Consider the following 18,678-nt stretch of genomic DNA (forward strand, 5'->3'; position numbering starts at 1 on the left):
CAAGGAACAGTTGAGTAAACTTTCGGTTTTGNTTTTTTTTTTTTTTTTTTTTTTTTTTTTTTTTTTTTTTTTTTTTTTTTTTTTTTTTTTTTTTTTTTTTTTTTTTTTTTTTTTTTTTTTGATGTAATTATAAGAATATTTAAACAAGAAGTATTCTTCAGATATATATGTGCTTTGGAACTTATTAAAAAAAAAAGAGTCAAAATTTTAATTGCGTGTTTCTACAGTTATCTATTCTGAAATAGATATATATGTATTCAGATTTGTATTAAAATTATAACAATTCTTACATTTGCTTATCTTATGAAAGTAAACGAAAATAATTTAAAAATTTAAATCAGAGAAAAGAGGTTTAGTTTTGAAAAGAACTTTTTTCTTTTAAAAGAGAAATAAGCTAAATAGCGAAGCAGAGAGCAAGAAAAGAAAACTTTAAACGGAAAAGAAAAAGCAATGGTTGTCAAATGATGCTAAGTTAATTATGGTTTTGAAATTAAAAGAAATTATTTGTCATTATGAAATCGATCTAAAGATGGCAGCACTACAGTAATTCTTGATGACGTTAATGAAATTTAATGTTGGGTGTGTCAGGCGCACCGTTCGTCTTGAAATGCCGCTGGATTGGAAAATTCCATACATTACAATAATCAAAGACGGTAAAATACTGATAAAGCACCTTTCAAATTGTGACGAATATCACCAAAATGCCGGATAGGGCGAATACACGGTACCGATTGACGAGGGGAAAAAAACTTTTACTTGAAAAGACCTCAATATTATTGAACTTATTGAAGGAAAGTGGGGTAAGACGTAACCTCCGAGTAACCTCCGTAACCCTCCGGGTAAGACCGGGTAGCTAATTCGAAGAAGTTAAGGTTCGAAGACTTGTTACAGCTAAACTGTTCGACCCAGAAACTGTCAGATTTAATCAAGATAATTGTTGCTTAGTTGTGTACAATACATCATTCTTGAAAACTCATTGCACTACTTTATTTTATTTATAAATGATTTTTTTAGAAAAAGTGAAATCCCCGCTTTACGGCTTCCCCCCTTTTTTGTGTCACTACAAAAACAGCTTTCTCTTTCTCGATAGCAAAAATTTGGGAATGTTCTTTTTTCTTTTATTTATATCTGAGGAGTGAGGCAAGACATTAAACATCTAATTAAGCACTGTCCAAGATTCCGGGCACTTCGTGGAACCCACATGAATGACTACGAAGAGGAGCACCAATTCTTTGCTAGATTGGCCAGCAGAAAAATTGTGATTCAAATTATAAAACAAACCCTTGAGGACATTTTAGCCCCTGATCAACTGACCCCAGTCATGAACCAACAATCGAACATGTCGTCGTTATTTTATATTTATCAACTTTTAGCCTTATATTTTGAAATTTTATCTACTTTTGATTTTAGACTTCATCGACTTCGATTCAGACTTTTACTTTTAGACACTTAGAACTTTTAGCTCTCATTAATTTTAGTTTTGAGATTTTATTTTCATCTCTTGTTTCCCATTATTATAATCATTTAATTCTCTACATTTACACCGGCGCTATTGGCTTTCATTGCTTTTAAAAACATGTTTTTAATTGTCGAAAGTTTTAGTTAATTCACTTTTAACAGATCACCGTCACTGTCATTAGGCAAACTTTTACTGTAATTTTAGTTTTTGGAGAATTTTTTTTAATGTAATACTAATTTAACTTTTATCTCTGTATACCCCCTGGGGTGGGTTAGAGTTCAACCTATCTTATCCCGGTATTCTAAATCGGTTTTACATGTCGGTGGTAGTATCTGGTCATCCCCCAACCCATAATTGGTACAAGGGATCAAAACTGGGTCTGTCCCTTGACCTACCATGTGACAGACGTACCCGGACTGTTCTATCAAGGTTTGCTAGAGGTCACATCAAGTGCCTCACTTTCAAGGAGGGCAGGAAAACCTTCGTCACCTGCACCAAGTGCCAAATTCATCAGGCTTCTCCTGAGCACCTCTTGGATTGGACGGGACTCTCTAAGGAGGACCTCTTTAGCAATCCTCTCCTAGTCTTCGACTTCCTTTCAGTCAACAAGCTCGTGGATCTTGTCTGACTCAGTCAGACAGAGAGGATAAGCAACAACAACAACAGTACCTGGTCATGGTAGTACCCAGCACAGGTTTTCGAAACAAAATAGAACCTCGTTACTTCTCGACTAATTCCTTGTTGTTGTTTAAATATGTATCCTTTAAGTAATCGTATAATAAGTTGAGCTAAAAAAATTGTAACTGTAATGACCAACAAATAAATGCAATGACCTTAAAAATTTAATTGCTTGTGCATCATAAAAAGAGTTCCGTAAAAATCACCCTTAATATTAAGAGTTGCATAAAAGGAAAGTGGGTATGTGTGATGTAGCAGCCTGTGAAGTGTCTTTTATCTAGATTACAAAAGAAGGTTGAGAGTATGGGGCAAAATTAATGGTCGCCAGGGTGACTAAATATAAGAAGTGGTGATTAAAAGGTTGTCTGCTAATCGTCATCCAATCGCGACATTTTTTTTGTTGAAAATACACCACCTATGCATTTTATCATTATTATTTTTAAATAAACATGGAACTATTACGAGAATATTTGATAACTTTCCGAAAATTGCTACCATCTTACGCTTATTTCTAAACATTTTTCTTCGTTTTAGAAATGAACCAACTTTGTAATGCTTAACACAGCCACGAAGGCACTTTTATCAATAGTGGATAATGCAAGACTACTACAGCACCATGCCCTTGCAACCTCCTTGGATATCAAGGGGGCTTTTGATCGGGTGCTCTGGAGCGCCCTGGGCGGGATCCTGACTGGACAAAATTGCGGCAGATCCTTAATTGGGTTAATACAGAGTTTCTTAGATAATCACAGCGTTACATACAACCACGGCGATCTATTGATAGAACATGATGTCACAAGAGGGGTAGCCCAGGGATCTTGCTTGGGCCCCATTCTATGGCTTACAGTGGCAGATATAATATTAAAAAAACGAAGACAAACATACGAACATGTCATCGCCTTCGCTGACGATTTTCTTCTGGTCGTCACTGGGACCATATTGGATAGATTGGGCCCGGCCACCACTGAAATATTAAATGATTATCAGGGTTGGGCAGAGAGTTTTGGCATCTCCTTTAGTAACACTAAGTCAAACGCTATTGTTTTCCCCAAAAGGAAAAAAACGACGAGGAGACCCACTATTAAAATGAAGGGCGAAAACATTAGAGTTGTCAATACAATTGATTACCTGGGATTCAGGGTCAACTGCCAGCTCTCCTGGTTGCCTCACTTGGAGAAAATTTTTACTAGTGTCACGTCCATACAGGCCAGATTGAATAGGCTCTCCGGGGCTGCCTGGGGAATCGGCCCAAAGATCAGAAAATTCATTTTCAATGTTGCAATTTTAAAGATCATTACATACGGATGTGAGATATGGTTTAGTAAACAAGCCAGAATACTTAATAAAATCAGTAAAATAGAGAGAATCCCTTTGCTAAATATCACAAAAGCCTACAGCACCACGTCCACTGCAGCACTACAGGTACTAGCTGGCACAATACCACTTGACCTTATCATAAAAACCGAATCAAAATTAAGTAGCATTTACCTTCACGAAAAGCCTTTGGACCATTGCCAAGAATTGCCGCTAATGCATCCAACAGACAGTAAAAATATCCCATATGATACACAGCCACCTAATAACTCCGGTATAGAGATTTACACTGATGGATCCCGAATGACTATTGCAAACCAAACTAGAGTGGGCTGAGCCTTCATAGTCTACAATGGTACAAATCAACTTGACCACTACCTTTTCAGACTATCAGACCACTCAACCGTTTATAAAGCAGAACTATGGGCCATTCTCCAGGCAATCCTCTGGATAAACAAAAATAAGATCACCGAAAGTGTAAACGTCTACTCAGATTCTCTATCTGGCCTCAGCACAATCAATAGATTTGATGAAAAACAGTATTTAGACAAAATGATCAAAATCAATCACAAAGATAATATAAATTTATATTGGATAAGGGCCCATGTTGGCTACACAGGCAACGAGGAGGCTGACAGGCTGGCCAAACTCGCCTGTCATAGAGAACGTATTGACCTAATTGATCTGCCATCTAAAAGCACAATTAAATTAAATTTAACGAGACAAAACATAGAAACCTGGCAAGCAAGATGGGACAACCCATCCACTAAAGGCAGATACACTTATGCATTAATTCCAAGAGTCAACAATACTAAATTATATTCCGATTTTCACTTCAACCAATTTCTGACAAATCACGGAACGCAGGGCGATTATCAGCACAGATTTCACCATAAATCACCTGATTGCTCCCACTGTAATAAAATAAACTCTTTGGAACATATCCTATTAGAATGCCCGATTTTCGCCCAAATTAGAATCTCCCATTTCCCCCCTAACCTTAGCACGAACACGTTAAAATTTGTCTGGAAAAATACCAGGAAAAAAACCGGCATCACCAACATCATAGAACAACATTTCTGTCTGAACACACCCGTGTTAAACAAATAAAATTAACAGCCCACTTTAAGCAAAAGGTCAACAATTAATAAAATGGGTCTCCTCGCCCACCACCGCCGGGACCTAGGCGCAAATTATCTGCAAATTTCTACAAAATTACAGTTGTTACGACACGTATAAAATGTACATAGTATATTTGTGTATTTCTTGTTAGATACCTGTATGTGTGATATTTGTAAATAGATTTGTACTATATTTATCAAATAACTGTTTTATAATGTAAATATATTGTATTGTTACTGTAATGTCACGTAAAATGTATATAGTGTATTCGTGCATATAATGATTGTTACCTGCTTGTGGGATATTTCTGAATAGATTCGTACTAATGTTTTTAAAATATCTGTATTGTATTGGAAATGTAATGTACTGCTACTGTAAAACACGGAAACACTTGTAAACATAATTGAGGGTAAATTGTTAACAAGAATTTAACAAGAGTCACTAAATGTAACTTTCAAGTTTCTTCAAAATAATTGTTGTAATTACACGCATAAAATGTACATAGTGTGTTCGTGGATATTGATAGAAACCTGTTTGTTGATGTTTGTAAATTGATTAGTATTTTATCTTTAAATAACTGTATTAAAATGATGTTAAGCATTGAAACACTTGTGATCAAAATTGATGGTAAAATTGTGAACGAAATTGTGAAAATCATGTGGTTTCTGTTGTATTCGTATTGGTAATTCCATGGATGCGCCGGAACAATTTGCAACCGAAAATACCTAGATATAGCCTTATATACGTTACAACGTCAATGTAAATCTGTACCGCGGTGTGATATTTAATGAGTTAAACGAAATTATGTAAAATTCAACACAATAATAACTTTATAAACATGAATAGAAAATGTACATAGAGTATTGGTGGATATACTGAAAAGTACTTGTTTGTAACATTTGCAATTTTTATGTATGTGTTTCTGTACTGTCATTTTCGGCTTTTTTGATCAATAAATCAGCCTTCTGGGACGGGGCGGGTCGGTAGATGGTGGGTTGATGGTTGCTCTGCGCGTGCAGCAGCCGGACTATCCAAATTCTTAAATTCGCTTTTACTTTTAATATTTTGGTACCCCTCATCACACGGCGCTCCAGATTGCGGGCCTCCCCGTCGATGTAAGTGTTGCCACCCTGACGTTGCCAAGCCAAAGTGTCAATTCTCTACTGATGCAGGTCACGTACGCGCACAAGGTCTTCAGTATCACCTGGATGCCCCCCTACGGGGCGGGACAGAGTTAAGCTGCTCTTGTAATGCTTAACACATCATTCCAGAAATGAACCAACCTTGTAATACTTAACACATTTTGACAAATACTTCAAAAGTCTTACATTATTAATGCTAACAGTTTTCATAATCCTTTACATTTTCAATTTTTGAAGAAAAAAATGGTCACATGTTTTAGAAAGTGGCCTCTGTTAAAAGTGCTTCAACTAGAGAGTATCAAAATTTCGTAATTTTGCAGTACAGTAGGACTGCATCTCAAATTACATTTAACTAACTGCGCACAAAATAAAATCAGTAAATTTTTACATCCTGCTTAATTCTGATGTGGTCTCACTATCACAATACTTGCCCTCTCAATGCTGAAGCTTGCCAACTTTGTCGCATGTCACGTTTATATTACATAAACTAAATTCGAGCAATTATAGTTCTTGTGTTATAGATCCTGTGTCAAAAGTTACTTAAAAAATTTTAACGACGTTTTTCAATGACATTTGGCAGTCTCAATGAAATTTCATAAATTTTTTTATTTTGTAACCGGAGTTAAACAGCCGACGAATTTTTGGGTTTTTGTCTATCCATTTATTTGCTTAACCACCACCAAGGGGCATCCAGGGATTTAGTTTAAATACATAAAAAACCATAAGATAACAGAATTCCAAATATATTGGAGCTAAATATGTACAAATGGTAAGAAAAATTTAACAGTTTGGATAGTATGATCTGCAGATTTAGCAATATTTACGTATAAATAGACATGCTGTTTTTGTTGTTGCTTCTACCAGAGAGCGAATTGAAGACAGAAGGTGTGTTTCTTGTTTTTCAGTGGCACCCTCTATGGTCAAGAATACGAATTCAGTCACTCACACGTGACAGCCCGTTTATAGGGCAGACCCCTTCATACATTTATTCATTCATCGGCAGAGCGTAATTTTGACTAAAACCAGAAAACGATCCATCAGTACCCCAGAGGTATGATTGGTTATTGAAACATGAAGGACTTTGTGACCCGACAGATTTAATAATCACCTGTCACCATTTACTACACAGTGAGTCTTCTGCTGGTAGGCACGGAACTCACACCCCGTTGGACATTTGCCATGTGTCCTATCAACCTGGCTATAACGGTCCATACATCTCATTCTATAAAGCGTTTATGATATCGATATAGTTGAAAAGCAGTGAACTAACAGGGTGTGTTATCATAGTGGAAAAAATCTCGTATGCAAGATACTCTCAAAGCAAAATGGAGTAGCAGATGTAAAGATGATTCAAACATTCGTCAAAGTGAGAAAATAACAGATGTAGAGATGAGTCGTTCATTCAAAATTGTGAAGAATACGGATGTAAAGAAAAAATCAAGCATATCCGATGATTACTTACATATACACTCTATAACAAAAAAGTCGACGGACCAAGAAGGAGTTGTCCGATTGAAACGAAAATTGGTGGATAGGAAGACAATGTACAGAATAGTAAATGATTAAAAATTTCAGAGTAATTGAATAATTTATTGCAGAGTTACAGTAACAAGTTCAATAAGGTGTTGACCCGCCTCTAGCCTGGATACAAGCTGCCACACGGCATGGCATAGACCGATAAAGCTCCCGGATGGTCCCTTGCGGTATTTCCTTCCAAATTTGATCCAATTGTCGAACGAGGTCATCAAAATTTCGTGGGAGATGTAATCGCCTTCCCATCATAGTCCAGACATGCTCGATGGGAGAGAGATCTGGTGATCTGGCAGGCCAAGGATGAGTTTGACAAGCTTACAGACAGTTCATAGCAACGCGTGCCGTATGTGGTCTGGCATTGTACTGCTGAAAAACCAGCCCAGGGTGCTGCAAAAGGAACTGTAGCAAAACAGGTCTTAGGATGTCATCGACGTACCGCTGTGCAGTAAGTGTACCTCTAATGACGACCAAAGGGGTTCTGCTGTCAAAAGAAATGGCACTCCAGACCATAATGCCTCGTTGAGGGCCGGTGTGGCGTGCAATAGTGAAGGCAGGATCCCTCCTCTGCCCTGTGCGTCTCCAGACACGTCTTCGATGATCGTCAGGACACAGTTGCAAGCGGGATTCGTCGCTAAAGACTATACGTCCCCAGTCGGCATCATTTCAGCCATATCTGTTCAAAACATTCATGCACACGAGATTTCGAAGCTATCGGAAGATTGCTTCTTGATGCGTCGATTTTTTTGTTATAGAGTGTATATAGGATAGTAGTTAACAGCCCAGAGGAAGTCTGTTAGCTTTTACTGGAAGAATTTTTTGATGAAACTAAATTGTATTTGCTTTACATGAAGAAGAAAAACCCAAAATTTTTCCCTTGCAAGACTGATGGCAAGGAAATTTTAAAATCTAATAGATCAACCATCGAGGATATTTCACATCAACATTGTGGTTAGAGCTAGCCGGAATCAAAATTCATATCAAGCAGATATTGCTGGGATTCAAACCAGGGACAACTCATTGAGAAGCAAGTGCTTTATCCTGCAAAACGGCTAAAATTCCGCTGAAAAGACGTCGGTAGGGCTTTGGACTCGTGTTCAAAAGAACGGGAATTCGAATCCACCCAGCCGAAGACTCCTCTTGTATTACATGGTGACTGATGCACGGTAAATCTATCGGGGTCACAAAGTCGTCCTCCAAGTTCTGATAACAAATCAATAGACAATATACTCTAGGGGAAATGATCCAGGAGCTCCCTTGTCTTCTGGATTGGGTTCAAAATTACAAGGCAGGCTGTGGAGAGGAAAATTGGTAGCCATAAACTAAAATTTAGATCGGTTGTTCAACGACGGTTATAAAATAAAAGCACACAAATAGCGTTTTGTATTGGTCTGATGTTGTCTTCAGTATAATTAAAATTAACAACTATAAAAACATCTATGCACAAACTAAAAACAACATGTCTTTACATTCTTAGGTGGTCTTACAATAGCGATTATTTCTTAATTTAATAAATAAGTAATTAATAATTTAATTGTGCTGACGGAAGTAATAAAAAAAGTTAAATACTAACTCACTTTTTTTGCTAGATTTGACCCATTCTCCCGTATTTAATATTTCTAATTTGCTGCTTCATAGTTTTCTCGTTTTTAACGAGTTTTTAATGTGTGTGAGACCGTGTGTTGCTATGGCATGTGCAAGCATCATCCTTTTGTTTGGGAGAGGTGGGAGTAATTGCGTGTCAAAGTTTATCATATTATGTTCACTGGATTTTTTATACATGCAATGATTGATAAAAACAAGTATCATACGAGAGGAAGTTATGCAAAGAATAAAAGCTCACAGAATAGAACATTTCCTAAGAATAAAAGCTCACTGGTGTATCAGTAAATACTGTTAGTTATGCTTGTTCATAACAGTTTTATTACACAAAAGAATATATGGCTCATTTTTATTTAATAATACTCTTAATTCACAAAAAATAAAGTTTTTTGATTTTTTTCGAACATTGCGCTGATCAGTTTATTACACGCAATGAAGAACATTAGAAATGAAGAGAATATTATTATTATATTTTTTTTTTACACTTTACTGCCCAGAAACATTATTTTTATGTAATTTATGTGAAATTACTGCAACATAGTTACATTAAAAATCTCATTTTGATATACAAAGGAGAAAGAAACAGCTAGTGAAATATGACGAATATTTATTGAAATCATCACGCAAAATTTGCAATTAAAACTGAGACAAAGTGAAAGGCAATTGAGGAACTCCTTCGAGTTACACTCGAAATTGATGTTCATGTGCTGATGGTGTTGATGTTTTTAAACATGTCTCCAGTTTGCTTAATCTCGATAATGATTCGTCATACCTAAAATTGGATCGGCTGTTCAACGACTTTTATAAAATAAAATAAAATGATTTGTCATATTTTGATTTTTTTTATTATTAGGCCCTTTTTCACTGCCTAACTCCAAGGATTGCTTTGCAGTGAGATCCACAGATCGCAATTTCGACCTGAACCGGAGAACAATCAATCTCGAATTCAGTACTCGCAGAGGTATGATTTGCTATGGGAACTTTGTGATTCAACAGGTTTAACGTGCATCAGTTACCATTACTCTCTGACAGCTGGGATCGAACTCAAAACCTCTTGGACATACCAACCAGGCAACCAGGCTATCCAGGACCTTAAGCAGTACAGAAATAATAGTAATAAATGATAAAGGTCGTTTTGGCTCGGGGGATAGAGAGCTCGCCTCCCAACACTGTGACCTGGGTTCGATACCAGTAATAGCTGGGATACAAATTCCGCACCCGGCTCGCACCGATCATAGTGCTGACGTAAAAAATCCTCAAGGGCACACAAACCATGGGTTTGAGTCCCCTTGCCGTTTGGCTAACCATGGGAGGTTTTCGTGGTTTTCCTCCCCATGTAATGCAAATGTGGGTTAGTTATATTCAAAGGTCCTCCATGAAGGCAAATTTCTCCCAATACTTGATCCAGTTCGCTCGTCTTCGTTTTTTTTTTTAATAAATATAAAAATACAATAGCAATTTTTTATCTGTGTTTATATCATAGATAGTTTAAAGAATTTNTGAAGAACATTAGAAATGAAGAGAATATTATTATTATATTTTTTTTTTACACTTTACTGCCCAGAAACATTATTTTTATGTAATTTATGTGAAATTACTGCAACATAGTTACATTAAAAATCTCATTTTGATATACAAAGGAGAAAGAAACAGCTAGTGAAATATGACGAATATTTATTGAAATCATCACGCAAAATTTGCAATTAAAACTGAGACAAAGTGAAAGGCAATTGAGGAACTCCTTCGAGTTACACTCGAAATTGATGTTCATGTGCTGATGGTGTTGATGTTTTTAAACATGTCTCCAGTTTGCTTAATCTCGATAATGATTCGTCATACCTAAAATTGGATCGGCTGTTCAACGACGGTTATAAAATGAAATAAAATAAAATGATTTGTCATATTTTGATTTTTTTTATTATTGGGCCCTTTTTCACTGCCTAACTCCAAGGATTGCTTTGCAGTGAAATCCACAGGTCGTAATTTCGACCTGAACCAGAGAACAATCAATCTCGAATTCAGCACTCGCAGAGGTATGATTTGTTATAGGAACTTTGTGATTCAACAGGTTTAACGTGCATCAGTTACCATTACTCTCTGACGGCTGGGATCGAACTCATAACCTCTTGGACATATCAACCAGGCAACCAGGCTATCCAGGACCTTAAGCAGTACAGAAATAAAAGAAATAAATGATAAAGGTCGTGGTGGCTCAGGGGATAGAGAGCTCGCCTCCCAACACTGTGACCTGGATTCAATACCAGTAATAGCTGGGATACAAATTCCGCACCCGGCTCGCATCTATCATAGTGCTGACGTAAAAAATCCTCAAGGGCACACAAACCATGGGTTTGAGTCCCCTTGCCGTCAGGCTAACCATGGGAGGTTTTCGTGGTTTTCCTCCCCATGTAATGCAAATGTAGGTTAGTTATATTCAAAGGTCCCCCATGAAGGCAAATTTCTCCCAATACTTGATCCAGTTCGCTCGTCTTCTGGATCGGTTTCAAAATTATACAAGGCTGCCGAGTTGAACATTAGTAAACGAAAACAAAAATTGGGTTGGTTGTTCAACGACGGTTAGAATATGAAATAATAATTATATCAGTCTTTAATAGTTATAATAAAAAAAATAATAATAAAAATAATAATAATACAAATAACAATAATAAAATTAATAATAATAATAATAATGAGGATGATAATGAGGTAATATCATAGAATTACATTGCAATAAATAAACAACTCTTTTAGTTTTAAACTCTTCTTAACAATCTTCTTAACAGTCAGAAAACAATCAAAATAAGAAATGTTTTTTTTTTCAACCTCCGATCGCACAGTATGATGGGTAAGAATGCAGCAGGTAATTAATGTGCGCAGTAGGTGACTGCGCATCTTCCCCGCTCAAACGCTCTGTCATGCCGATTCCAACAGGTCATTTCCAGTTGATTTGTAGTCACATAAATATGGCTGTCGCTATTGATTCTCCCGCAACTGTGAATTGCGAGCTGTTATTCGTTTCTTTCAGGCAGAAGGGAACAGTGATGCGGAAATTCATTGAAGAATGAGTCGAGTGTATGGAGACACCTTTATGAGTGATGGCGTTGTTCGTGAATGGCGTCGAAAATTTAAAGATGGCCGAACTGATATTCATGACGAAGGCGGTCTAGGACGCAAGTCTGTCGCTACGGCCGACATTGTTCAGCACGTTGAGCAAGCGGTAAGGGAAACTCGAAGGTTCACCATAAGTGAATTATCGATGAAATTTCCAGGTGTTTCAAGATCTGCCCTGTACTCTATCGTTACTGAACGGTTGCACTACAGAAAAGTTTGCGCTCGCTGGGCCCCAAGGATGTTGACTGACAACCACAAAACTCGCCGAATGGGTGCAGCTTTGGATTTTCTTGACCGTTACAATACTGATGGAGAAGATTTTTTGAAATCCATTGTGACAGTTGCTGAGACAGAAATTCAATATGACACTCCCGAAACGAAGCGACAATCACAACAATGGATGCGCACAAACTCTCCAACGAGACCCACAAAATTCAAACGAACCTTCAACAGCCGTAAGATTATGGCAACTGTTTTTGGGACCAAAAAGGTGTGTTGCTTGTGGAGTTTATGCAGCCTGGAACAACAATTAATGCAGATTCATTTTGTGAAACTTTGCGACGCTTACGGAGAGCTATTCAAAACAAACGAAGAAGCAATCTGACTTCTGGAATTGTTCTGATACAGGACAACGACTTCTTCAGCAATTTAATTGGGACATTTTCGAACACCCACCGTACAGTCCCGACCTAGCACCGATTGATTATCATCTTTTCTCTGAATTGAAGCAGTGGCGTGGAGGGCAGCGCTTCCAAACTGACGTGGAGCTCAAAGAAACCGTCACAACTCACTTCCAATCATTGGCGGCTACACTTTATGAAGAGCGTATTGCAAAGCTTGTTCACAGATATGACAAATGCCTTAATCGTCATAGTGATTATGTAGAGAAATAACCTGTATTGTACATTACTTTCGGTAATAAAATCTTTTTTGTATATTGACCCGTCTTTTCTTTACAGCCCATAGGAGGTTGAAAAAAAAAAAACAACCCTCGTAATAATATCAGAGGAAAAGAAGAAAAATTAATATTGCTAGAATGCCTTTAAATTTGGAATGCAAAAATATTTTTCAAAAAAAAAAAAAAAAAAACAGTTGTGCGATTTTTTAGTTTTACGTTGATGACGACAAAAAGATGTGAAAATTAATGCGGGAAAACTGGTGACTTTCTGGCCATTAAAAGAGCACCTATAACAATGAGGCATTAAATCTTGACAAGCAAGCAGGCTAGGAGAATTAAAGAACGTCGACGTCTCAAGCCTGATGTCAGGCCTCAGGTAATTAAATGAGGAGTAAGGGAAACTGGATGAACCTTGACTTTGATGGGACCAGATGGCAGAAACTACATGGGATAGCCTGAGCTAGTGACAGGCTGTAGTGACTCAGAAGAAAAAGAAATGAAATTATTTTCCAAACTTGTTTCAGTTAATAGGTACTGAAATTCCATACATACTAATTGTAATTGTGCATTGTACGCTTATCTATGAATAAAATGGAAGACCAAAGATAACACATTTTTATTTTAAGTACTCAAATTTGTTTTGTTATTCTTAGTAACAAAATCTGTATGGAAAAAAAAATGGCGTGGAGGATGAAGCTTGGCAATAGAATGAAAGGAAAAAAGTGTAGGGAAACAGAAAATATTTAAAAAATCATAATTATCAACTTATTCATTCATTCATTTTCTAAGTATAATTTAAAATTGAGTTTTATGTTTATTCAGTTGCATTCGAATTCACGCACAATTAAGAGGAAAAAGTGTTAGTATTTAAATGATATTCCTCAACAATAAATCAGCAGAATTTTTTTTTCCGAAAACAATATTTATATCGACGTAGGAGTACGAAAATGTTAACCATTTGTAAATTAATTTCCGTCCTTGTTACTGTTGCATGCGTCAACGCGTTTGATTTGAGTTTTTTGAAAAGTGCATTGCAACAAGCAATGGGATCTACTTTGGGTCCTTTCTTAGATTGCATGATGCTACAATATTGTGACTGTGGTAAGATTTTTTTTCTGTAATAGTTACATCTTGTTAAAATGTTTTCTGTAGGTTTGTAACAAGATTTTCATTACATTGCTAGGGTTCCTGCTCCCTGCCCCAGCTTACTTCGCTCACCAATTGCTATGGTTGCTAAGCAATCATTTTTTTTTCTTTGACAATAATTCGATAAATAAAGTAGTTAATTATTAATAAAAAAATAATTTGTTTTAGACAGATTTTTACAAGGAAATCAAAAATTATTTAATTAAAAGATCCCAAAAATTTTCATTGTAATAACCTAAATTTAATTCCAGATTTTATTGAGATAAAATTCAAATCTAATTATTTTGCTCGGTTACCATTGCAACTTCATCTACAGACTTGTTTTCTGAATTTCTATTTAATTTTCGATTACTATAAAAATTATTTTTTTGCAAAAGGGATTATTAGGTACCAAATAGTCCAAATATGAAATTCTAATAGTGTCTTGAAAGATACACTTTGTTATTTTAATTGCATATGTTGACAGGACACAGTTTTTCTCAAACCTGATTATAGATGTAAACGGTACGAATCGTGTTCATTTGACTGGACTAGGTCGATTCGTCGACAGGACTCTTCGACAATAGAATATTTCGCAGCGTCGACAAGTTGCTTTTTCAACATGTCATTCTAATTTTTTAAACATGATCAATTCGTCAACAGCGTATTTATGAAGATTTGATCATCTCGTCGACAGACTATTTTTGTCGACAGGATCATTTCTTCGACAGGGTCGTTTCATCAATACCGCATTTCTATTTCTTTGGGATTTTTTTGTCTATTAAAATTGTAAACATGAAAAAAATAAAATATATTTATGAGTTCACTACCTTTAAAATTTTTAATTTGTGAGTATTTAAACTTAATGTGGATTAATTTGTGAATATTTTTACATTAAATGCGAGATATGTTATCACTGGAAAATTTATTTGACGGAGTTAACATAGTAAAATAAAATGGTATAGAAATTTATAAAAATAGCACAGTTTTTAATAAAAATATAAAATATTTATTATTCTGAGTATTTAACGTGAACAAAACTGGAAGTTACTGGAGTTATGCTGGAGTAATGAGTAGTGGTAAAAGGGGGATAAATTTAACTCCTTCAGAACCGCGTTCACATATACATGGTAACGCGATTCTCCCTTCATGACCCACGGTATTATACAGAGGAGACAAGCCTTTCCTACTCCAGCACCCCTTCATGGTCACAGGGGCGTGATTTCAATTTAGAACATCTTACATCAAGGTGGTTAAAGTTTGTTATTATTTCGNTATGTTATCAGTGGAAAATTTATTTGACGGAGTTAACATAGTAAAATAAAATGGTATAGAAATTTATAAAAATAGCACAGTTTTTAATAAAAATATAAAATATTTATTATTCTGAGTATTTAACGTGAACAAAACTGGAAGTTACTGGAGTTATGCTGGAGTAATGAGTAGTGGTAAAAGGGGGATAAATTTAACTCCTTCAGAACCGCGTTCACATATACATGATAACGCGATTCATGACTCCACGGTATTATACAGAGGAGACAAGCCTTTCCTACTCCAGCACCCCATCATGATCACAGGGACGTGATTTCAATTTAGAACATCTTACATCAAGGTGGCTAAAGTTCGTTATTATTTCGAATAATGTCTCACAGGCAATACTTCTATATGTTTTTTTAAAGTCAAGTGCCACTGCCCGGTATACATTTGCCCGATACTCCAAACATAGATGTTTGTTCGAATCTATCGTCAGTAAGTATTAAAATATGGAATAAATGTAATTAGTATATCCACGAATAAGTTAATATCAAATCGGATGTAATAAATATTTCGGACATTCACCAAAGCGACTAATTTAATTTTCAACATTCACCGGTGAAAGTCAACAACCACCGATTTCGGTCATTCACAGTAACATGCACATCATTTGCATAATAACCTCATCAGGACGATTATTTCATACTTTGCCTAAATAGCATCCGCCATTTCAAAAAATAAAAATAATTGGTTTTGTTGGTGATGATCTCGTAAGGCGATAAAGAATCATGCATAGTACAGGTAAGGAAGATACTAACCTCGAAGGAAAAGTGGAGGAATACCCCAAGGAACCATCTAAAAGTATCTGGTGTTGTTTGTGTTTTACGCAGTATAGCCGATGCTACTGTATTGTCTAAATTATTCTTATTTTATATTCTTTATATCTTACATTATTAATATTCGTATATTTAAAGAATATAAATCTATTTTTTACTCTGGAGAGTTCTCCACTCTGCAGAAATCTATTTAGGAAATTTTTGGTACCTTAAAATGCATTCAAAGCAAGCATAAGTAAGCTCAAATAAAATAATAAAATTATTTGCATACTTCTATTTTCATAACTAGGAGAAAACTCAGAAAAAATAAAATAATCTGTGGGTGGTAGAGTGAGGGACGCAACCAACATGTCTTCATAACTCCTTCACAAATTAATTATTTCTTTTATATAAATAAAAACATAGACAATTTTTGACATTCTTAATCATTTATTTATAAATTTATCCCTATTGTATTTCATGATTTTTACTGTTATAAACTTGAAAAAAAAATTTATAAACTTCAAAATTTGCTTAGTTTTTAACTTACACCGTTAGTTTTTACAATTTTAAATAACTCGGCAATTTTATCTGTTTTTAATTAACACTGCAACTATATTTCTTTTTTAACGTACTCAGCTATTTTCAAAATTTTCCTGGGATTCAAAACTTTCTTGATGTCAATCAGACAATCATATTTCTGTTATTACTAGTTTATAAAAAGATATTTTTGTGTTGAATTTTTGCAGCATGAAATTTTTTTACTTTTTCTAAGAAATAACTAAACATGAAACGATGCAGAATTTTTTGAATTACTGTGTAAAATAATTTTATACACCATACATATAGGTATAAATTTAGATGTCATACATAAAAATATAACAATTTTAGATACCGTAGATAAATATATGTAACAATTTTAGATACCACACATAAGCAAATAATAATTTTAGATACCATTTCTGCAGGTGTAAATTTAGATACCATGCATAAATATATAACAATCTTAGGTGTCATATGCAGATAGAGAGCTGCCAGCTTCGTTTAGAAATTTAGTACTATTATATTTTGAAAAATTATAAATGCTTTAGAAAAATCATAAATGTTAATAAAGGCTTTTATTATATATTTGTAGAAGTACTCGAAGAAGAAAAAATATGTTTTGATAAAATTCCTCAAAATGTAAGTAAAAAAACAGTTCTTTTTGAAATTTGATAAGTTTATTTCGAAAAAAAGTAACATTGTTTATTAAAAATCTATTATAATTGCAAAACATATAAAATTAAATTATATCTATTTTTTTTCATTTTTATTCAGCTTCATTTAGTGTATGTTTCTTAACATAGAGACCCATAAAAGTATGAGCCGTTTTTTTAAGGGGTCACAGTACCCAAAAATGATCAAAATATTGACATTTTTTAATTGCTTATAATAAAACTTCAAACTATTTCAAATGCACCGAAACAAATCATTTATTTATCTACATTGTTAAAAAAGTTATGAATGATTTTAAATTGCCCTAATACAGAAGCTTGCTCAGAAGACAGACTTTAAAGTGCTTTTTCTCATGGATGATAATTTTGTGTTTTAATTTCAATTAAATCCAAAAGGAGTTCTTTCTATTTAAGATAAAGCTTTGAAGTAAACTTTTTTATCTTAAGTATAATTAATACACTTATTTAAACTGTGAATGGAATAAGCATTTAATGAGGTATTACAATTTTTACAGCATGTTATATATACCAAGCAAGAATTTTTAACCTTTTTTTTCTACTTCTTTACAAAATAAATCTATAAAAAATATTCTAATGGATATATCAACAAATGAATGTACAAAGTTTTTAAAATGAATATTGCAAGCACAAAAAAAATTTTTTCTTCGAAAATTTGTTAAAATAACAAAATTTTTTAATATAACAAAATTTTTTTATATAACAAAATTCTTTTTATATATATATTTTATTTTTTTATTTTTTAAAATAACAAAATTTGTTTAAATATTCAAAAATTTCAAATTTTTTCAATTTTTTTTTTAATGTTTAGAAAGTTAAACAGTTTAATCATTTTTTGAAGATAAATTTGATAAGATGAAGATATTGATTTTAAGTTAAATGAGCATGCAAATCAGTCACAAAAAGAATGATTATACCTTTATTTAAAATAATTGTTACAAGGGTACTGTGACCCCTTAAGCTAGATAACAAATAATTACAATTATCAAAGAAAGAAAAAATCGAATGTGATGAAATCTAAAAGATGCAGATTTGATCTCTAAGATGCAAATCTGATGCAAATGCATGAAAATTCTAGTACTAGGGCTCAAGCTTAATGGCTCACGGGAATGACCTCAAATATGATAATTAATTAGTACAGTAGATACTATAAGTGACGAAATCAGACACAAGAACGTATTTTCTTTGAATAAGCATACCTTTTTTTTAGCCGAATTAAAATTCCTTACCTTTAAAATGCTGATGACAGCCGCAATCAGTAAAATATTGTTCCAATATGGTGATTTTTGCAATAATAAAGTTGACCGAAGACGCGACTTGCTTTAATATTTATCGTTCGAAGTTTGGTATTCGTCAAAGAAGTCTGTAAATAATATATTATATATAAATATATATA

General features: G+C 34.4%; 1 protein-coding gene across 2 annotated transcripts in view; it reads left to right on the forward strand.

The window, feature by feature from the left end:
* LOC107455252 (uncharacterized) overlaps positions 1–18,678 on the forward strand; it is a 43,078-nt gene that overhangs the window by 8,305 nt on the left and 16,095 nt on the right. The window contains exons 1-2 of one of the 2 annotated variants that reach the window (XM_071180592.1): positions 13,765–13,957; positions 17,186–17,232. In XM_071180592.1, coding sequence (XP_071036693.1) covers positions 13,804–13,957; positions 17,186–17,232 — 201 coding nt within the window. In that variant the 5' untranslated portion in view covers positions 13,765–13,803. Of the gene's footprint in view, positions 1–13,764; positions 13,958–17,185; positions 17,233–18,678 lie in introns of those variants that run through there. The other variant, XM_071180593.1, reaches the window with a different exon arrangement.

Source organism: Parasteatoda tepidariorum, chromosome 5 (genome assembly GCF_043381705.1).
Source record: "Parasteatoda tepidariorum isolate YZ-2023 chromosome 5, CAS_Ptep_4.0, whole genome shotgun sequence".
Taxonomy (NCBI): Eukaryota; Metazoa; Arthropoda; class Arachnida; order Araneae; family Theridiidae; genus Parasteatoda; species Parasteatoda tepidariorum.